This window comes from Lepisosteus platostomus, chromosome 1 (assembly GCF_059453375.1).
Source record: "Lepisosteus platostomus isolate fLepPlt1 chromosome 1, fLepPlt1.hap1, whole genome shotgun sequence".
Lineage (NCBI taxonomy): Eukaryota > Metazoa > Chordata > Actinopteri > Semionotiformes > Lepisosteidae > Lepisosteus > Lepisosteus platostomus.
The window spans coordinates 20,402,760-20,426,432 of record NC_142611.1 but is presented as its reverse complement, the minus strand read 5'-3'; the positions used below and the strand labels follow the sequence as shown (position 1 = coordinate 20,426,432).

Sequence of the window (23,673 nt, the reverse complement as noted above, 5' to 3'; positions counted from 1 at the left end):
AGTGGACTGCTTTTTATAATGAGGGAAAACACATACTTCACAGAGGGCTACCATATAATACACTAATTTTAACATATTAGCGGACAATGCTAATTCTTTTTCATTATATAAACTCTTATAATGCACTGCAAACGATTTTCTATTGGTGTTATTTAATGTTTTTGGAAATCATGAAAATTACAACAAATATCTTACCTCTGAAATTTTGTTGTTTTATTAAGCAAACAGCACACCTGTTAATTGTAATATCAATCTGGCCACAGCTTCAGAAACTTATCTTTTTGACTGTGATAACATACAATTCATTGCTTTGTTGTTGTTTTTCATATTAGATGGAAAGTTGAATTTCTTTATAAAGCATTATTTAGGGAAATTGGTGAAAAAAATCGAACAATCCAATTTTTTGTTAAATTCAATTTGCAATTTAATCAATGGTGACCACACTATTACCTTTTAAAAGGTTTAAGGCTAATTCTGAAATGTTCAGCATTTTGATAAATTAAAAAGTTATAATGTGGCAAGAAAAACGTTAAAATGCTATTGTTTTATTATTGTACTTTCTGTTCATATAAAATACAAGACAAGACTAAATATAATAGTAATATTCTAAGATTCTCCATTAAACTATAATAAAATTTCTGTCAAGCATTCACTTTGAAGTTCATTAGAACTTTTTTTTAAAAAAGCTTGGCTAACAAAACATCTAGTATTAACAAAATACTTCAAGGTGAACCATAAAATAATTTGGTAACATTTAACTTGAATGAGGCTCAACTCAATCAAAACTCCTTCATAAACATTGCACAACAAAATTAAACAGCATGCATAAGCTTGTGCAAATGACATTTCAGGCATGCAGTCATTCGTAATGGTTCAGAACGAGACACACATTTTGAAACCTAAGGAACAGAACTCCAGGTTGAGAGAAGTGAACTGAAATACAGAAGATACCATTAAGGATGAAAGATGAGAAGGACTTTCTGCAGATGCTGCTCAGTAACTGTGGCCCTGGTTTGTTTATGTGGAATTTTATTTTGCATTATGGTCTTACAGCATGTTGTTATTGCGTTTCTTGTAATGTTAATGAAACAGTTATGATGGTGTTTTTTAGCCTCGTTCAAGTAAATTGCTACCTGTAATCGTTGATTGTTATGTGATTGTGCCTTTTTTTCCATGCAATGAAATTCCCAAACCAGGCTGCTTCACAGACACAAGTTATTTAGAAAATCAGAAACTTTCAGCTAAGCAGTACCCAACACTGTGCTCTGCTTTTTTCTCCTTTTCAACAGCACCTTTCCAACTTCTTCACTGAGCTAGGGAGCAGTAGCAACCATTTTATTTTAAGGCTGTGGCTTTGTTACTGCTAAGAAAAAATATAGAATGGTTTATACAAACTTCTTTAGTGTAATCTGTCCTAAAATGTTATTTTAAATTAAAATTATTTGAACCATTGTTGTTACTTTGTCTGTCAAATTATCAGGGAAAATAAAGCTAGGAAAAAAACATCTACAAACCTTGTCGCACTGCCCAATCCATAAAATGCCAAAGTATCAAATATTGCAGCACCCCCATTGACATCCCCATGTTTTTATTCGCATTTTTGTTCTAATAGACATATTTGCATATTGTGATTAAAATTTAATATAATATTTGTATATTATAATATATATTTTTTCATTTTATTGACAGATTGTGCAGCTCAGCTAAGTCAGTTAGCATTTTGTACATTTTAAATTATTGACATCAATATTTGTACAATATACAGTAGTAGTGTGCAATACATCTTGATTTAATATAAGCTTACAAATGATTGAGATCCACTGCTGTTATATTCTTCTCACTAAAGGTGTGCTTTACAACACTGTCTTTCTGTGCTTTTATGAAAATAATTCCAACTGTATAGACACAGGTTAAACCAAAAAGCAGTTCAAACTGAAATAAGAAACTGAACAGTGGTGTTCTCTCTCCCTTCTTTTTTAAACAGTTCCAAAGAAGACTGGCATCAGGGTTAAGAAAAACTAACTCCTATAAAATTAGTTTTAAGTGAAAAATAGGGCGTTTAAAGCATTTTTTAAAATTACAGTACTTACTCGTTCCCATATCTCAATTTGCTTTGATTACCCTCGCCAACTAAAATATTTTATGAATCCTAAGGCTCCACTGCTTTCACAAAATTATTTCAATTCAAGACCAAAGTAGGGACAGTGAAGAATATTTCTCACCATTGCTCACACTGATGGTATGTTGTTTTCAGTGCTCAACCATTACACACATTTTTAAATTTGATTGACATTACTATCATGCATATTTTCTCTGTATTATTTATCAAAAACTCAGTGTCTTTAAATGACAAAATCCACTTGTTTAGCTTTTTTTAACTTATGCCTAAAACTATTGAGATTCTTTCAGCTCATTTTCTAATGTCTAAAAAAGAAGTCTAAAAAAATTTAATCCTTAAATTAACTTTTCCATATAATTCATAATCTGTCTTTTAAGAAATATTATTTAAAGTTAGTTCTTAATTTTATCCTCTTCCATCTTTTCAAGATAAAATATACTGTTGGATGTTTCTTATTCTGCATAGTATGGTTAAAACTAAAATACAACAGATTATAATTTGTTTGTTAAATAATCATTTTGTCAGTGATTTGTATGATATTACTATAGTAATGGATTTGTATTTATAACAACTGCACGTTGGTATTTGGTTTTATTTATCACTTTGAGGTCAGTCACATCAAGAGATATACAGTATCCCTTTTAAAAATTGTGTCTTTAACAATTTATTAAAAGATTGACATTATCACCACATTATGATTATTATTATTGTTGTTTCTACATCCGCTCATGTTATTAGTAGCTAAAAACATTAATAAACATAATTTGTTACCTTGTTCAGGTTCGTACAGTATTTCCATTAGAAACAATTATGAGCAATAATTACTAGAATTGGGGGTCTGTTGATTGAATAGCATTTGCTGCTGGCTAGCTCTGAATGCTGTACAAGAGTCTGAACTCAACACAATGTCTATAGCAAGTGAGAAAGGACTCTTTCCCTGTATAGTTAGTAGTGAGCACAGAATATTTCCTTAACTTATTAATAAAAACCTTTAGGGGCTGTCTCTGAAGTATTTGCTATTGTACATACAGAAACCTGTAATTCAGCCCCAGATGGGCAAGCTGCCCAAATTTAAACACAAACAGTCCGCCAAGGAAGAAACATTAACACATTTACTATTAGTAATAACTCCCTGTTGTATGGTTAAATTTTAATACATTTCAACTTATCTCTTTTGCTAATGGGGAAAGAACTAACCCTGAAGGAATTTGTGCTACAAAGTCATAATTACTGAATACTCACGTTTTTCTTTTTGTACAAGACAAGCAGAAGCCATCAAACATCTACCTTTTGATATTACAAAATGAAGCTGTGTACATGCAGATCATTTTTTAAAAGAGATAAATAGCATAGTTTTTCAGCATTGGCAGAAATGGGCCTTAATTTTTTAAGAAGCCAGAAACACTAGTGAGCTGCAAAGGTCATCACAACACCCGCACTGAAGTGCACTTCATGAAAACAAAAGGGTATACACAGCAATTTAGCTAAAAGCAGGTCATTTTTTTCTTATTTCTGTTATGTTCAGTGCATTTATGAGTTTATATAACTATGTTAAAAAAGAACAATCAGGAAGGTTTTACCTTCTATTTTAAACTGTCGATATCCTCACATAATTTTTGCACCTTTTCTAAATAATTTTATAAATAGCTAAAGTCTATTTCTTATAGTGTAAGGGGAACATTGATATAAACATCTAAAGTCTTTCCTATGAAATCACTTAATTTACACTGGACTACCGTGTATTGTTAAATACTGTAATACCACATTTAATAATACTACATACGATAATAATAATAATACTGCCACATCTATATTTTTTTTGCAGTCAATGAACTGTTTAAACAGGCATTCTACTTTTCGGTAGATTTTAGGAAAAAATAACTGAATCAAAATTATGATTTGATAAGAAATTATCTCCACAATTTATCATAAACTAAAGGAATACAAAATAAGGGTATCTTTTGTGATTATAAATATTAAACATTTTAAAAACAGGAAATAAGCACAAACTACAATATATCAATTACACAATATTGTTTCTATATATGCAGACAAATACTATATATACTGGATTAATTTATACTGCAAATAAAATCAAGATATAGCTAAAAATAACTCTCATACATGTAACCAAGACAAGAAAAAAAAAGAACATCTCCCAGTTGTACTGTACATTTTAAGGACTACAATACCACGGCCACCAAACTTAATATTTTTATAAACTTATTACTGTATTTTTTCTGCTTTGAAAATCAAATTTAGGATACATACTATATATAATTATCCTGAAACAGATTTTGCTGCTTCATATTACTGAGGAAAGAAAAGATGATTTTATTGTTACTTTCTTAAGGAGACATTTTCAAGACATTTCAAATTTGGTAATCTATCAGATCTGTACGCAACGGTGACACAGCTATTTAAAAAAATGCTGTGCACATATTGTAATGTGTAAGTCTGAAATACTGTACAGTATGATAATGTAGTGTATAAACAACTCTTAAATATGAAGGGCAAAGGAAGAGCATTATAAACTACTGCTGAAAGTAAGTAAAGACCCCAATAAGAAATGTGTTTTTGTGAAACTGCTTCTGGGAAACAAACCAAGAAACATTGTACATTTTATTTTAACAAACTTCTAACAGATACGGCAGAGATACTTTACAAAAAATCATCACTACATATTTCTGATAAAATTAAGAGTGTTCTTTTTAATATTTCACATGTAGATCATACAGTCTCTTAAATGTTCATTTTCATAAGGTAGGCTTCTTCCATGCCTTGTATCCTCACAAGTATACATATATAACGGATATAAAAACGTGTATATTTTCACTCAGAATTTACAGGGATGACTAGTTCCTTTTCTGTCCACTTCCCTTTTTGTTTTCTTCTTTCAAACCAACAGCGTGGGACATTTCATTTTCTTAAGTGACAACTCCTGTCGTCTCCTATTGTTTTCAATTTCCCCTGAAATGGTCCAGCATGACCTGTCAAATCTGTCTGTCGCAAGAAGCTGTTTACGGGAGACCAGCAAGGAAAAAAAAAATATTATCTGGCAGCTCTGTCTATCAATCTCCATTGGCTAGATTATATTCTAATAAATACTGTACATTGCCGTCACAAATGTAATAAAGCATTTTTTATTGGAGCTGTGTGTGAAAAAAAGAGTTTAAGTTTCAGAAAAAAATAGAAAAAAAGCTCAAGACAAAGTAAATTGTATGCCACAAAAACTGCACTTTCACTTTTGGGTTCAAAGGTAAACCAGTGATGAAAAGGTTATGATTTTTTAAAATTCATTATAATCAATAAAAACAGAATACCCTGGAATATTTTAATGATTTGTATACTATAAAGGTTGACTGTTTCAGGTAGAAAGTAGTGCTGGTGCAGTTCTTTTCCTTTACAGCAATTTACACCCAACATTACATATTTATTGTAATCAGTTTTTCTCAGTCTGCTAACTTTTAACTGGAACTTACAGTAGCACCATGTACCTACAGTATATACTGTAGCAACAGGCAAAATAAATGCACGGAATACATAGACTCAAATGCTAAAACAATATGCAATTTAAAACTGATTATTCTCTGTGATAGCTTTACATTCAGTTGATACCAAATTAAGGCACTTGTGTATATCAGTTAAGGGTGGGAAATGTGGGTCAAACTGAAACTGATTTAATTTGAAGATGTTTATATGAAGCTTAAAATCGGCCATGGCATGCTTTTTTCACAAAGCAAAATGTAGATACTGCATGTAAATGAAAGTGCAACATTAAATACTCATTTACATAACTGTAAAATAATTTCCACAATTAAGCCTTTTTTCACTCTAGATTTCTAGCTTATTCACTTTCACTTCACTTTCAATTCACTTTCCTAGCACATTCAAGATATCAGTACACTTTCTCTTGATCCTCTGCTGTCTTGACAAGTATACAGATATCAGATATCAGTACACAGATATATAAAAAAAATGAATTAATGAAGATGAATGTTTTTTGGCTTTCAGTATTTCAGCCTTATTATAGAAATAACAGGGTTTAACAATTAAACTCTCCTTTCAAATGGGATCCATGTTCATACCACATGTCTTGAACAATGTATTCAGGAAATGGATTATTAAAGCCCATTCTGGCTGGTGACTTACAGGCTATACAATATTAGATTAATTTACGATTAAGAGAAAGGTATTGCAATTGTTGTTGTTTTTCACTTCATAGGCATGAAGACAAGAGTAACTGAATGAGAGATGTTTAAAGCTCTTTTGCTCTAAGATAAAATCTGCTCTACAACTTGGATAAGGTTTAAATATACAAAAATGTCAATAAACCTTGCAGGTATGAGTAAGAACAATTCTACTTTCACTTAAGCATACTTCTGGAAGGTGGACAAGTTCAGCTAATTTTACACCAGAGTTCAAGTGTTTGAAAGTTATCGAGCTTGTTTCTTTTTCATTGGTCACCAAAGAGCACTACCACAATATGCAGCCTTAACACAGAAACAGTATGACTGCAACACAATAACATGCACAAAACAAAGCAGATGTCACTACATCTACCCCTGTCAAAATGCAGAAAATCATGCAGAAGGCTGAAATTCAGACTGTATACATATAAGTACCACGGTAAAATTGGACAATTGCATTATTTTTGGTGCTGCACATTATAATACACAGTGGAAATGGTCTGCAGTAGAGAATAATTGTACAATTCTACACTTCCAGCTGGTAGGCTATGGACTCAGGTTCTCAGGTCCTGCAGATATTGGTGTTGTAGCCTTGAGCAAAGTAAGTAATCCCAGTTGCACCAGCCCATCCAGCTGTAAAAAGAGCTACAGTATTGCTAGGGATAACCCTTCAATGGACCAATGATCTCAGGAACTAGTCATGTTCTCAGTCAAAACTGGGATAAGACCTGGCCTGCTGAGCCACTAGCCTTAAGTATGGACATTAGCTGCATTGTCATTAAGCGGGGCACAGTAATGTGTTAAAGACCAACACAAGCCTGCATCATTTATTATGCTCTAGACTCAAGCTTTCCCTTTTTTCAGGCCATTTATACTGTACCTACATCATCTTTAATACTAGCTTCCTCACTGGTGCCCGGAATAAAGATTTATCTGATTCCCCACCTCAGACTTGCGTTGGTCAATACATCTTTTTTTAACGAGGCTTGTGACAGTACATAAAACAGAGCTAAGCATTTCAGAAAAGATTATGTACAACTGAGCTTTCATAATCCTTACACCTTGCAATATCCCATTCATAATGAGTGGTTATAAGCCTGCTAAGACACAAGTAGGCAAGGCTGGTATTGTGTACCCTTTCTCCAAACTACAGATTCAAGTTGGCAGTGTGCGAAATTAAGTCAGGATAGCTAATGTAAGTCAAAAACAGTATGCTTTTTGAAGTTGCATCTTGAATTTCTTAGCCTCTAAATTGCACTTCATTTTTCATGCAAAATAATTGATTTTGGAAATTCCAATGACTGGATTAGCACAAGCCCTTCAGGATAAATTTCTTTTTCTTTTCACTTTAAGTGTAGCTGCTGTGCATGCATACACACGCCTCTAGAAATGAGAGGCTGGCCATGAGAATATAGAATGACCCATTCACTTTCATTACATCTATAAGAGATGGTGGCCCTACTAAGAACACCACTTTATTCTATGTAAGACAGGTTAGCTCTTCACATTGCTTTACAATGATGTCTTGAAGGTTCTGTTGATTTACTTGCCAGTTCAATGTGAGTCTATTAAAATGGCTCACGTTCCTTTCTCACTTTTGCCAGTTTAAAATCAGCACAAGCTGTCCTGTCAAAGTAGTGGCAGTTTTTTATGTACTTTGACCGTAATATCAAATATAGTTCAATTATCCTTAACAAAATCAAACACCAAACAAAAGACATCACTTACAAAGATAGTAATACTACTCCGGGCCAGATCGGAGAACACGGCATGATGATATCTGAGCAGCAGCAAAAAATTACCATCAATTGCTCTTTCATCTGTTTCCCTTGTTTACAAGCAGGCCTGACAGCTGATGAGATAGTTAACTTGGTCTAATAAAGCAATTAGAAACAAAAGTGTCTGCTCCACTGCCACAGTAGCAGGGCATTCTAATAACTGATTTATTTTTCCTGCCACACAATTATATTTCTCGTATATATTAACAAGGTTACGCTTTCTGAAAACAGAAGACAATATGTCTCGTTTCGCAGACGGAGACACAGCCAAACATTTAATCTGTTGACACTTTGGGCAACTACAATTCTGTGAAAGTGGGAAAGGAAGAGAAAGAGTGCATGACAAGGAATAGAAATTTAATAGCAAGAAAAAACAAGAAATGAAGAAGGACAGAATGGAGTGAATAAAAAAAGAGCTAGGCAAAAGAGTTTTGGGCTCCTAACACTTCAGTGTACTGTATGTGTTCCTAATTCCTATGCTGTCTGCGGCTGTGCTGGACTAAGTTAATAAAGTGCAGTCAAACATATTTGTCACCACAGCAAGGAAGGTTGTTATCAATTGTCTTGCCAGATACTTTGAATTAGTCACTAAAGTGTCTAGCCAGGGTTTCCTCTCTGGCTCAGAGGAAAAAGGACTAGGGGAGTTGTGGGAGGGGGGCTCAGCAGGGGGGGGGGGGTCCATAGAGGAGCACACAGTGCCTTCCTGAGGGAGCGGAAAAGGGGGTCATTCCACTAATAGTGATCTTTGGAACAACACGACAACAAAGAAGACAGATACCAGGGTCTTGCTTAAAACAGGAACTTGACAGCTGTACCTGTGGATCTTCCGTTCTAATGACATTAGACAGTATCTTGTCTCTGCAAATATTTTAGTTGTTCTGTGAAACAGCATGTATCATGAATGTTATAGTTGGCTGGAAAATCAAGCCCTGCCCCATTGTAAACACAGAGGCCAGCAGCAGTTTCAAACTGTGAGGATTCTCAATTAAACCCTCGTTACTCTTCTAGAAGTGTTTCAGGCTGGTCTGTCTCAATTGCATTGATGAATTCCATTGATTGACTGATTAAATGGGCGCTGCTCCAGCCTTTGAAATAATGTATAGTGCTTTCAGCGATCACTCAGTTTCAGGTAGTCCTAAGTGTCATTTTTTACCCTACCCCAATTCCTGTAGAAACAAAGGCCTCAATGGAGGAACAGTTAACCAGGGACTGAGTTTGACATAACCTGCTCTGCCACAATACTGACATCTGGTTTACTTAAGGGCTTTAAACAACAATATATGGCAGTTGAATGGTATTCTAAGCATCTGATGGTCACATAATACCGAAAATAAAAGGAAAAGGAACTATGCAGTGTGATGTCTAAGTTTGGAACATTCCCACTACTCTTTTTTCACTCCTAAACATGAGGGGAGAAGCCTGAATTTAGCATTCTAATCTGGTATGAAAAGAAGAAAAAAACAAAGCTACTAAATATACAATTTTCTACACAATAACTATTAGGAAGACAATTAGTATTTTTCCTGTATTGAAAATTGAACCAGAACAAAATCAAATACTTTGACCCACACACCAATGATAAATTTCAAGCCCAAGTTACTTGATAGTGGCTATCCACTGTGTACTATCAGGAAGCATTAACCAAAAAGCTTCTATTCAGTATGGGATTTGGGCTTTATGATATTTTTAATATAGGCCTTAGCCTTTTTAATGTACAACAAGAAAGGTTCTGTCAAAGCAAAATGAAACAATAAAAGGTTCAAATGAAAGATTATCTGTTGTATACTGATCTATGAACTAAGAACTATGCCCTTTCTTGTTGAAAAAATTTATGAAATTAAAAGAAAAAACTGTATAATCTTTCAATATCATTATCAGTTGTCTAAAATATGACTGCCAAAATAATTTTCAGTGACAACAACAAAAACAGCCTTCCTGGCAGACAAAATTTTGAATTCTTCGGAATGCAAATTTTAAAGCAGAACATTTAGAACTGTAATCTGCAGCTATACAAAAATATTCATTTTAAAAGCACTTAATTCTAAATTTAAGTTTCTTATCATATCAAGAAGAGAGAACGAAAAAAAAAATACATGATTTACTTAAAACCATAGTGATATTAAGGTCAAATACGCACTGTGTTCATTACAGTATTAATAACTATTGTGCACATGAGGTGTAAACAAGGCAGTTTTTGAACATGCATGAACAGAAGGGAGCAGAAGTTCAAAGGGTATATTGAAACACATAATACTGTAGTATTGTAAAGATAAAACCAAAAATTACAATGGTCAAGCTACCCCACAAACATTGGTTCTAAAAGATCTAATCAAAGACAGAATAAAAGAAATTATTAAATTATATTTTGATTATTGTCTTTCACCCGTAAGCAATCCCCACACTAGGTGGAAAAATAGAAAGATGTGTAGAAACAAATATAGTGAAGGTGTGTTAGAAACTTGATACTTATTGTAAGGGCTGAACTGTTCAAAACTCCATTTTGAAGGAAGGACTGCTCAGAGCTTTAAAATGATCAATATTATAAACCAAGTAGAATATTGCCGAATGAATAACAAGACATTTAAAAGTTTCCTGTAAGGCCCTCCATCCATTCAAAGATATATTTTTTGGTAGAGAATGTTTTTTATTATTATTTTCAACAGCTGTTGTTTTAATCTAAATGTTTCTTAGACAAAGACAGAGGGAATCTGATCTTTTTACCTTGGCAGATGCAAAACACTGCAGTGCAAAAACACTTGCTTTAATGAATAATAAGAGCAAAGCAACAAAAAAGTAAATGTCATTTTGTAATCTACAGCTTGTGTCTTTAATAAAGGTATTTAAGAGCTAGTGGAGAGACTAGTACTAGGCTAATGTGAAGCAAATGGGACGTGTCTTGTGAGTTCTTTCAGGAAGAAGGAACAAATGTGTCCAATGTTCATGTGGAAAGCCTTTTCTCTTTAAAAGAATTTCTATTTCAATTTTCAATTTTCCAATTGCTCTCATCAATTTTTAATCATATTTTAGATTGATGGATAAAATACTGGATGTCACACATTGGAAGAGGAGGCTAAATACTGTCCTACTGTATTAGTGCTCACTGATGTCCTGGAAAATGGTTATGGAGAACAGATATTACCTATTCTCTAGTCTGCGTCACACTGCATTTGATATTGGCACTGGAATTTAAAGTTCCACTGACTTTTCAGTGTTGTCATTTATTTATTTTTTATTTTTATGTGGAGTTCAAATTTTAATATACAAGCTTTTTGTATCCACAATGTCAAAGCTGACCATTTAAAAAAAAAAAAACAGATATAATGGGTGAACACCACAAAATACAGTCAGAAGGATATAAAATTGTTAGGAAAATAAAGAGCCCACTGGTGAGCTTAAAAATTAAACCTATAATTTTGGTATTTAGGTGCTAAGTTACAATTTTAGAAACGGGTGGAAGTGTCAGAAAAGCGCTCTGGACCTGAAATGGAAACACTGCTGCAATGCAGCAATTCACATGCTAACTTTGCTCACTGGGCTGAGAGTGCCAGAGCCTGCCAATCTGACACACAGACTTCATCAAGTGATGCCCTCTATTGGAGCTCTTGAGAGAGAGGCTCCACATGGCCTCTGTTATAAGGAGTTGCACTGTTGTTTTCACCCTCCCTGACATTTCATAAGGTGACCTTTTGACAGCCTACAAATCAAACCAAGCTTGAGGTTTCTGAAAGCCAAGAAAAAAGCCCCCTGTACAGCTGGACTCAGATGGCTACTGTTGGACTATCACAAATCAAAGCCGTGCAGCTATTCTGTAAAGACAGGGAGCAGACTTTTTTTTTTCACTGTCAAAAGAAGTCAATGTGACTCCTGTAATGCACTGCAGAATGCAGAATTTCCAGCTAGAAATTAAACTGAATCTTTTACATTTATGTCTTCCAATTCATACAACATTTTTTTTAACTTTTCTGGCTCTGCTTATAACCTAATTAACTCTCAATTAAGACTGAAACATCAAATCTGTAAAGAACACTCTTAGTGACATATTAAACTTGAACTAAGAAAATGTTTAAAGAAGCTGTTCAAAGCAGAAAAAATCTGACCAAGAATTTCAGAAGGGCGCTAGTCTAAAAATAAGATGAACAATAATAAAGGATTAAGGAGTGATGAAAACCGATGAAATTCAGATGTTTCTGGCTTGCCACTAGGATTTTTTATTAAAAAAGCAATAGTTTGTCAAGTTTCATAAGTAAGTGCTGCTGCTGTAAAAAAGTGAACATCCAATTTACCACAATTTACAGAGCAAAAAGTCTCATTCCATTGGCACTGCAACCAGAGCACTATTTCAGGGCCTTCTGGCAATGCTAAAATATGATGGTCCTCAGGTCAATCCAAAGGCATTAAAAGGGCCTGATGGGACTGATATACAGTATGAAGACTCAAGGGCTATAATCAAAGAACAAGTAATAGTAAAGATCTCTTGGCAATATATAAGGAAAACTTAATTACAGTTACTCAGTGCATTATTTGTATCTCAAGCAGCTTTCTAAAAAACATATGCAAGATACGCTTACAAATGACAAATCAGCTCTACAGTGACGACATTTCTTTTTAGTGTTTTTGGAATGCCACACACCATTTAGAACATCCTGTACTGCACTCAGTCTAAATGGTTCAAACACATTTCTAACAAAAGTGCTATCCTCTCTTGTATCCATGATTTTCTTTTGTTTCCCCCTCTCTGTTCTCTCACTTCCAGGGATCAAGCAAAACTAGTCATGTCCACTTTGATACCGTATGTAATAACAAAACAAGGCAACTCAATTCCAGCATGTCATCTAAAATATAAACTACCAAATCGACTGAATATTGAAGATGCTTTTATACAACAGAAGAATAAATGTGCATGGTAAAAAAAGAGAATTCTACAGCCACTGCTATTGAGGGAATATAAAACATAAATTAAAATGAAGGAAAAAAAAGAAAAATCAGGTTCCTCCCTTTGTCAACTGGCCAGAGCTTCCAAGCTCTTCTAGGGAAATCTTGTTCCCAGAGATCAAAACCCTGCCTGGTGACAGCACTGGTTGTCCAGAGAAACAAGCAAACGTTCAAAGGGCTGTAGTTGGGGGGTGGGGGGGGGAGACAGGCTGTGACTGATCTTTTCCCTTTGCCTGCCGTCACCTGCTGATTTTGTCCAGGTGTTTTATTGCTATCTGGAGGCGCTGGAGTTCAGACAGAGGGAAGACTTTGCCAAACCTTTTGTCTGGGATTGTGCATTCCTAACACAGATGGTGGACAGGCACAACTTTGGACAACGCCAGGCTCAATTACATTCACCTATGCAAGAGAAGAGAGTAGGGGGTAGAGTTGGGGCCAGGGTGAGGACAAGGCAAGGTTTGGCCTATATGAGGTAGAGGCACTTGATGTAATCTAAAGTATATAGCTAGGAGTAGCAATATGAAAAAGACGACGAACAATTTTTAAAAAAATGTCAAGCTGTTTCACAGTGTAATCCAGTTTCTGTTAATTGAAATGTCCCCTGCAATGAGTGATCAAAATTTCATTTGCTGGACTGCTTTACTGTGGTTAAAAGTCTATGCTTTCTTATGCAAAAACCTGCATAAATGTGTGCTATACAGTATCTATGTGTTGTGAGAAAAAGAGAAAGAATGAGCAAAAGACATACAGGATATACATAAATGAAAAAAAAAGTTTGGTTTTCTGAGGCCTGGCAGCTGCACTGGATGTTTTACGATACCTCACACTGGCAAAGAAAAATGAATTGAGTCTGCAGAAAATAATGCTAATAAAATTAGCAGAGTGGGGGCACTCTGCTCACCTGCCAATCAGTCTCTTTTTTAACTGCACAGAGTTTTTTTATTGTTTAGTTTTTTTTTCTAATTTTCTCTCTGGACCCACATTATGAAAATATAAAAGAAAGGCATGTCTCTCTACCTAAAAGCCCTGGTACTCCCCTGGAAAATGTTTTCCAATTACTAACCACACACATCGGAGTTTCTAATCACCACACACGTTAAAGGCATTTTGTCCATATTAGCTGCTTTAATGTACAGGAACTGAGCCAGTGAAACATATCTGCATACTGTAGAACTAATTTGCCTCCAAATACCAAGAGTTTGACTCTTGTTCAAGTTCCACTAACTGCTGATCCGAAACATGCTCATAAAGCTTCAATTACTAAAAAGCTGAAACCAGACAGAATTGCATTTTCTGAGAAGGCTTAACCCCTTTCATGCCAGAACTCTCCAGATCATTTCCCATTAAAACACAGTAGAAAAAAAGGCTGCAGATTTGCATGACTGTGTCATCTTGAATTTGCTATGCATGAAACTGTGGAATAAACAACATGAGGCTCCATCTTTGCCTCTATTACATCAGGCCTAGGTGGAAGTTATACAGTTCATCTCCAAAGTACACTGGAATATTTTTAAAGAACTAATATTGAGCCCAAAACACTAGCTAATAAAGAGCTCATACACACTTTTATGAAAAGCAAAATCTCATTACAATCTCAGTGAAACTTTGTATAACAAAATAAAAATCTTCCTAACTTTTTTGACTCAGAGTAGAACATCCAGTAAGTCAGTGTTGTCTAATCACAAACGTATTGTGAAGGCTTTTTTGATTATACGATAGTAGGCTTTGTCCATTACGTACATCAAGCCTATGGCAAATCTGTCTGATTAATATAAATGCTTCCTTGTTTTTCATCTTTAAGGATCTCAAAGCAATTCACATATAGGAAGGGGCCACTGAAGAGCAGCCACCACCTACATAATGTGTAACAGCGTTTTAAGTGTCAACAGCCCCATTACAACAAACAAGCATATCAGGTAGGAAGGCGTGAAGTAGTGTCACCAATTGAATTAAGGGTGATCATCAGGAAGGGCTGACTGAACATGACCAGAGTAGACTTTAGCCAGGATGAGTTGACACTCCTATGCATTCTAAACCTGCCATGGTCTTTAAAAACAAAGGATTCAGGGCCTCGGTTTGACGTGTCATCATAAGGATGGCTCCACCTAAAGCACAGTGTCCACTCTCATCATACAGAGCCGTTGGTTTTCAGAAATGCTGATTCAAGGGAAGAGTGTACTACTGGTTTGCCAGCTCCACGTGCAGCAGCAACCTGATTATCTCAGTACTGGCCATGGTACTTCAAATGCTACAATCCATCTACCTAGCCAACTAAGCTCAGACTTGCTTAGCTTTGGAGATTTGATTTGGAGATGAAGTAATGCTGCTTGTTGATCTATTTAGCTGTTTGTCTGATTGTCAGTCTGTCTATTCAAATGTTCACAATTTGTGACGAATAAAATGGTGAACAACTTAGTCACTGTCACTAAACTGTTTGGCCAATGAAATGTTTTCATTTGCTCACAATGAATTGTTCCTTGGCATTGTAATCACAAATGCAATGCAATACATTTTCCTTTGTATTTTAATATTAATGCCCAATATTCCATATGCAGTCTATGTCTTTGGTGGGTAAGAAGTTAGCACAACCCAATTCAGTCTTGTATCAGGTGCTAGTACTATTTAAAGTCATATGAATAAAATAAGCAGCACAAGTGGTCTTGGTGCCCTCTTTGAAAATGATTTATTACACTTACTTATGCCTAAAATCCATCATATCTCAAATCATGCTTGTGCTTTGGGAAATATGGACCTGATTGACACAGTGAGGAAATGCTGACTTTTAGCCCATTTAAATCGTTAAATGGTACTACAAAGGGGTGGAGTGATAAGTAGATTGCATTTATGAAGTAGTAACTCAGCTCCTATGATGCCTTTCATCCTTTTAGTCACCGTGATGTTGTTTGTTAAAGAACAGATATATTCCACCCATATGACCGACAGATGTGTGGATAAAGAATTCAGTGAATGAGAAAACCAGGATATTCTTTAACACAAATATTATTACTGAGTACAATACACAATTTAGACACATATGAACTTATGTACAGTACATACAGTACTGTATATGAAGTTTAAAAAGAAAGAATATGAATAAGGATACATTAACATTTATTCAGTAGATCAGCATTTTTTATAATAGAGTGTAGTGAAAAGCACATTTTGTGCATATTCTGTTACTGTAAAATCTTGGTCATTGTAAAGGCATAATATACAGTATGTGGTAAAAGCAGAGTGAAATCTTGGTAAAATGGCACACGTACTAAACAACTGTGCCATATTAATCTAAAATAAAGACATATTTTTTTAAATGCTTCCTGCTTAGACAGTAGACATCTTTGACTACACACCCATTACTGTACTCTGTAATACTGATATCTCTGCTTCTAACGATACAGAGCAACTCCCAAGAATTAAGGCCACCTGCACTGATTAGTCTTCCCTTTCTCACACAGACATGAGGAAATGAGCATATAGTATATAAATACCTCTGTGTATGTCCTTTGTGCAAATACACTGTATACTGTATATAGATAGAGAGGGGGATACACTTTGTTATGTTACTTTTTCTATGAATTCCTTTTGCAGAATATGAAGATGTCTTTGTGTGGAGAGATAAGCAGGGAGGGAGCGAAATCCTTAAGACAGTCCAAGCAAGGCCTAGGGAATAAAGGTCAGAGGCTCTTCAGCAGCAGCACATCTGCTCTCTTCCACTTTACTGTAAATGCATTAGTCAGAGAGCAAACATGCGCAATATTATCGACTTCTCTAGGAAGCACCTCCACCGCAATGAGATTGAGCGCTAATAGACTAAGTTAATGCGAAGGAAAGTAAACTCCTCATTTCACAGGAGGTCTTGTGGCTCAGTGCTGATTACAGACAAGTGTAGAAGGACACTGGGGCCCAGAAGCAGTCTTAACCCTCTGTGTTGTTCCTCTGTTTAAGACACATTCTCAGTCTTTATGAGACCATAAAGGAAAAGAGAACTGGAAGCTTAAAGTTGGTCAGAAAGGGATCTGATTAATGTCCCTTGTTTTGATCATTATACAGAATTAGAATTATGCATGAAAATGGGGGTTTAAATATCGTACATCACAATTGTGTAATATTTTAATGTAAAGAAAAAGATCACAAACACACCTCAGTTATGACTATTCCATTCACATTCAATATAACATGTTGTCACAACATTGCTGGCCACGTCCCACCCACGATCAGCAACAGAGTAAGGAGTCCATGCGATTAAATCAAACCAGAAGTTGCCAAGACAGTTTGAGGAGGGGGCTAGTTTGTGCCAAAGCTTGAAAGAGCAGTTTATTCTAAGGGGAAACCATAAGCTAGTTTCTATATTTCCTCATTTACTCTCTGTGTTTTCAGAATTTTGAACTTTTAATTTAATTTTAGGTAGTCTTTATTAACAATAAACAAAAAGTGGTCGAGATTTATCAAGCATTGTAGGTCAAAGTATGACTTAAATGAGATTTTAAAGAAAAACTTCTTTAAAAAAACTAAAAATGTTTTGTAAAAATCCTGTTTTATACTTCTATAAACTCTCTTGCCTTTTATTTTCAAAACTGAGCATGAGTTGCAACTCAATTAAGTAAAATAGTACATACTTTATGTAAAGAAGTACTGTATGTTGCAGTAATAAGTTACTTCAAGGGCTGGTTATGGACAGCAGCTGAGGAAAAACAGGTTTTGGTTTTTGAATGTTACTCTTAACATTTCAGGGAGTGATTTACAAATAAGAAATGATCAATTAATTCATTGGTGTCACTCACACCATTACTGCCTCACCAATCTCAATCTTCTTCCCTGTCATGAAAAATTCAGCTTCAGAGCTCTCCCCTGCTTTCAGTCTTTGATCATTGAGCAGAAACGCTGTTAGACAACAATTTCTATTATTTGCAGATACATACAGATACAGTATAAAATAAACAAAATCAAAGCTCTCCATTAGTCTCACTGTGATAAACCTTTCTCTCTTTTTAGATATTTTTTGTCCAAGCAAGCAAAAATGTATACTTTGTAACACAGAAGGTAACCAGTTTCACAACATAAATGTCTCTTTGACCATCTCTTAACAGAACTGTGCAATTCTTGAAAACAAACCGTACACCTTTCAATACATGCAGTCTACGTTAGGTTCAACAATGTAAACTATACACATTCACACACACATGGTCTAAAACACTATGGAGTAATATAAGTAGAATGAGAAGAAATAAAGATAATTTCATACTGAAAAGCAAAAAGAAAATACACAACATATTAGTTGCTGAGTCATGTCTAAGAAACTGAAAAAAGAAAAAGAAGCATCTGCTTCTACAAAAGATACAATCCTTCACCCATGGATTTAAGATGCGCATGCTGATAACATTTAAAAGTATACATTTACTACGAAGCAGTCACACACATACAGAAAACAAAAATGTTTCTGATTATATACAGTATTTCTTGAATGTTTTTTACCTCACTTTCCATAACTAGCAACTGTATTCTAACATCAGACGCTGAAGTTCCCAAAAGCTATAGGATGATTCTTGGATGAGTCTTTCCTTCACAATGCTAGACTTTATAAGCGCTGCATGTCTCTGTGCAAGTGCTTTGTATCTCCACTGCTGCAGAGACAACTGTGCCTGTGCCTCTTGGAGTACTGCGCTGACAGAGAGCGAGAGAAAGTCCACTCCTGCGTGTGCTCTTTATCACGCTGACAAAGTTCACAGATATTGGGCTGAAGTGGAGGGAAGACAACTTCAGTGCCACAGGTCAGACAGAGTAGGGACACATTGCGACAGAGCAGTGGCTTCTCAGCAGTGCCTTCCATGCTCCTCCACCTCCTGCATTTCTATTCACCGGAGTCTCTGTGAGACCTACATACTGTACTGTAGGCTGTAGTGTGAGGAGGCACTTTTCTCTTAACCGAGGCATGCACGCACTCCACTCTAAGGGCGCTGAGTGGGTTTTAGAAAGCTATTGCAATAACTAAGCATCCCAAATTGCTAAAAACAAACTTTGTTGTTCAAAACTACAATAATGTGCTTTGCATGAGCCACAACCCAACCAGATATTCATCCATTGAGCCTGCACTGATTAATTTAATTAATTAAAAAGAGATCATTTCATTATGCAAGCATATGGGCAATACTCATGTGCTAATTCCTTGCATTTCAACAGCGCAGCTTTGCCTTTTTCTATGACCTATGTCCTCTCGTTTGTATTTATCAGTATCTATTGAGAGTCTTGGGTCTACTTAGTCGAATTCAACTATACAAGCACTTCTGTTTTCTAGGCTCCATTTTCATGGCACAGGACCCCTAAGTATGTATGCAGGTACATTTAAGTAGAAATGTAGATTTAGCAAGCACTGCCGAGTTTAGAGTTTGTACAGATGAAGGATCTGCTAGGTTTAGGGCTGACAGGCTATAATATACTAAAGTGTACGAAAGTACTTTGTAGTGATGCCAGCAATGACTCCATGATCACAAGAAGGGGCAGAGGAGATCAAATTAGCATTTAATGAGCAAAAGCACACAGTTAAGTGTTAGTGGTGCATTTGTACAAGATTTCCCCCCATCTTGTTCCACTCTGTTTGATTAAGGAATGATTTTTTTTCTTGTCCTGTAGATTGTCACGGAAAATGATCCAAAAGGAAACTATGAGGAGTTGTACACAACAAGAATTAGAAGATACTAATGAAGCAAAAAACCTAGAACGAAACACCATCTGACAAACATTACTTGTAAAAATTATTTTCTAAAATATTTCAGAAGACTGAAATGTTAAGTTACATACTGTTTGAGATGAAAAGGCAAAAATTAAGCAGGTGAAATTTTAGGCTGTGCTCCCAACACATATTTTTGACCTTATTAAAGTACAATCAGTTTTTTTATCATTACAGTGCTGTGGAAGAAAATAAGAGCCCCAGATGACTTATCTTTTACAGACTGTGAAGTCTATATACCTGAAGAGTTAAAGAGCAAAGGAAAGAGTCCACAAGACTGGATGGAATCCCTGCCAGAATCTCCATTGCCTATGCAATGCAATCAATTGGAAAAACGATTGCCAGTGTATTTTCTAGGTTTCATGCAATTCAATCAGATGGGATGCTGTAATAATAAAGCCATTGACGGATGTTTGTATGTCTTCCAGCTTTTGCAGGATTAAGTCATTAGCACTACAAATTGTGACAGACTTTTTTTATTGCCGTGCTATCATGAGAAACAAGCAGTGGCCCGGAGTTAACGAGTCACATATTTCCCTCGAATCCTGCATCCCATATTTATGATTTTACCACATCCTAACAATAACATGACCAGAACTGGTGCAAAACACACAGTTCTAGCTAATGAATCACACACTTTACCGCAAAGGCAGTAAGTATTACCAGCTGTGACACTCTCGCCTTGGCAATGGAACCAGTGCACAACAAGGCCGACACATCTGAAAGCAGCTGTACTGGGAAACCACAAGCTATATATTTCCAGCTGCCTTCTCAGGGGCTCGTTTTTCTCTGCCTCTGTTTCAGGCCTGTCCCTTTCAAACAGTTCAGCCATCTTTGTTTTGACAGGGCTCCAAAGTTCCAGAAAATTCTCTCAGATGTGCTGAACTAAGGGAAAAACAAAACAAACTCTTCTTGCACACACAAATACACACACACACACACAAAATGTACACATGCATGCATGGCAGCAACAGGTTTTGTTTTGAAAAACAACACAGCAGAAACCTATGCTGTTAGTTTACCGCCCCTTATGAAAATAACCTATTAATTGATACAGAAATGTCCTAGCTCTCTTTATAATCTAGAGGTTTTTATAGAGGTATGATAAATTTGTACAGATAACTTAAGGTTATTTCTATAAGGGGACCCACTGGGAGGACAAAGCTAAGTTTTAATCATGTTTCTACATATGGTTTCCTTTGACAAAATATTCTTCATAGAGTTTACCTAAAAGGAGAACTCAGCCAAATGCCAGTTAGCTGTGAGATCCTACTGCCTTCATTAAAAAGCACATATGGGGCCTTTGGAGTGGCTCATCTGATAAAGGCATTCACCAGACCACATGATGAGCACTATGATCGTGGGTTCGAGCCTGGGTCATGTCCTTTGCCAACTTTGACCAGCATTTCTAAGGCAGCTATTTTCTATTGCAAATCAAGCGGTTATAACAAAATCATTGGCAATTCTAAGTTCTAAATTTACCAACTAAATAAAAAAAACATTCATGGGAGGTGTGAAAAAGAAAAATCTGTTCACACAATAGTGAAATAAATCCACGTTACAAATAACTCAGACAAATCACTTTATAGTGTCTGTTCTGCTGTTAAAAAGAGATTCCTGCCTGATTTCAAGCCAGATTCCTGCAACAAAATGGTAATGGTTTTTAAATATACACAGGGATTCTAAAAACACTTGGGATCTGGGGCAGAAAAAAAGTTATGTCTGGCATATTTCTCCAAATGAATTTAACTATGCACAAAACCACATCGATTACACCAAGCTTATATGAATAAATATTGTTAGCTTGGCTATGTCAAAGGTTTATAATCTTCAGACATTATCACTAATACAATAGGTACCATCAATTTTTGTTGATGGATACCTTGACATTTGTATCTGAAGTTTCCCACTGTTCATTTTAACACACAGCAAGAGCACAGATACCGAAGCAGCCAGTCAGTGATTAGTAAAACATCCGAAATAACCAATCACAGGCCATCTCATCGTGGTTAGAGTTGTCACTGCTACTGGTGATTCCGGCACTCTTGTTAGCGAAGAAAAGGTTCTGAACAAAAGTGCTTCATCCGAGTGCTGACAGGAGTGCAGAATGTAGAGAAAGTGTTTGCAGCTGCACAGAATTCATGACGATATGGGACGTGCAGCCCTTGTTTCTGAAGTGATGTTTCTCTAAAAGCCCTAAAGCCACTCCCCTCGCCAACAAAAACATATAGGCAACGAATCCCAGGGTGGCTAATTTAGTTTTTAGTCACAGTTTTTCTGGTGGCTTGATTCCTATCTTGTCAGCCCCCTGTGAAGACTTTGCTTAGATATTTGTATAATGAAGGGAAGTAATTTGAATATTCCCACAGCATTAAATATAATATGTATTTTACTTTGTGCAGCAACGTTACGGACGATAATTGGGCTCTTTGGAATTTACCAATAGAAAGACAAAATTAATTACTTATGTCTACAAAATGTCAGAAACATGAGTATAAAATAATTAAATTGTTTACCAACACCGTTGTTTTACTATTCACCCTTATTTATTTTCAGACTTTTATCTCATAAACATCCATCAGTTTGCTTCCGTTTAGCTGATTTAAAAGTAATTAGCTATATATGTTGTAAAACAGGCTCCAAATATTTTAATATTTTATTTCACTCTGGGGAATGCTGTATATTGCAATATATATCTTCCTGTTTATTAACCAGGAGCTTGTGTTTTCTTTCCTTGTCATTTCTTACAGGCAACCAAAATGAACTGGCGTGAATAATAAAAACCCTGTACTGCAGACAGAAAACGTCTGAAAGGACAATTCTGTGGTTGAGAACCTGATTGAGAATCTTGGCAGGCTTGAATACAGGTTACAAGGGTGGAAAGAAAGCAGTCTGCAGGAATAGACAAACATAAATTTCCCTTTTAGAGATCCCATTGATGTGGATAAAAGATCATTAGTCTTTTTTAAAGCTGACAAATTCCAGTGTTTCAAATAACTGTAGTTTTAAATACAATTATTTGAAATGATTCCTCCTCATTTTTTTTTTCATTTTCGCTTTCTGGAATCTCGACCTGGTGCTTAGGTAGTTAACAACACAAGCAAATTAATGCTCGATAAAACAGATTTAAGACATCTGGAAGGAACACACATTGGAAGGAACACACATCCGAAGCATCTGATTAAAACAAAACTACTACTAAACGTCCTGTGTTTCTAGAATGTTCTTGTCAATAAAGCTCCTAGTTATAGTAGCATCTTGCCCCAGGTATGGCTAACTGTAGTGATGGAAAGTCATTCTCATTGACTTCATAGCCAGCCAGATTGGCCTACTCATCTACAGCATGTCTGGGATTTGGCAGTCTGCTTTTTTAAGTGCCATTGGATATGTAGAATAATATCCTTGATATTATCCTTCCCAGTCCAGCTCAAAGTCTGTCATTTCCTTCACTGAAAGCCATCAGCGCTGGCACAGCATATTCCTTCTCCGGATTTCAAAGCCCCGGAAGAAAGAGGCGGACACTGCAGACACAGCGCTGAAGGCATCATGTGTCAAGACCTGCAGTCCCTCCAAAGTCTTTTTCACACTACTCAACTGCTCATTGGCCCTCAGTGAAAATACAAGCCTGCCACAAGATTCACACTCCTTTTCTCTCTGTCAGGCAGAAGTGACGCCTGCCAGGTCCTTGTACTGCACTAACAGCCGCCTGTGTCTTTAATGCTACAGATGTGGGAAAGATGCTTGAGCGAACTGCCTAAAGCAAATAACTGAAAAGGTTGGCAGACATACATACACACTATAAAGTTGCCCAAAAGTATCACTGCAGTCAAAAAAAAAATCAAATACCAAAGTAAAAAAATGAACAAATAAAGTTTGTCTTGAGACCATTAGTAATTGATCTATCAACTTTGCAGTTTTTTCCAGGAGTGT

General features: G+C 35.8%; 1 protein-coding gene across 7 annotated transcripts in view; it reads right to left on the bottom strand.

Moving 5' to 3' along the window:
* bnc2 (basonuclin zinc finger protein 2) overlaps positions 1–23,673 on the bottom strand; it is a 275,321-nt gene that overhangs the window by 85,672 nt on the left and 165,976 nt on the right. Inside the window, exon 1 of one of the 7 annotated variants that reach the window (XM_088627001.1) lies at positions 18,492–18,672. The exons of the other annotated variants lie outside the window; for them this stretch is intronic. Within the exon in view, the coding sequence (XP_088483127.1) occupies positions 18,492–18,503 (12 nt within the window). The 5' untranslated portion in view covers positions 18,504–18,672. Of the gene's footprint in view, positions 1–18,491; positions 18,673–23,673 lie in introns of those variants that run through there. 7 annotated transcript variants of the gene reach the window in all.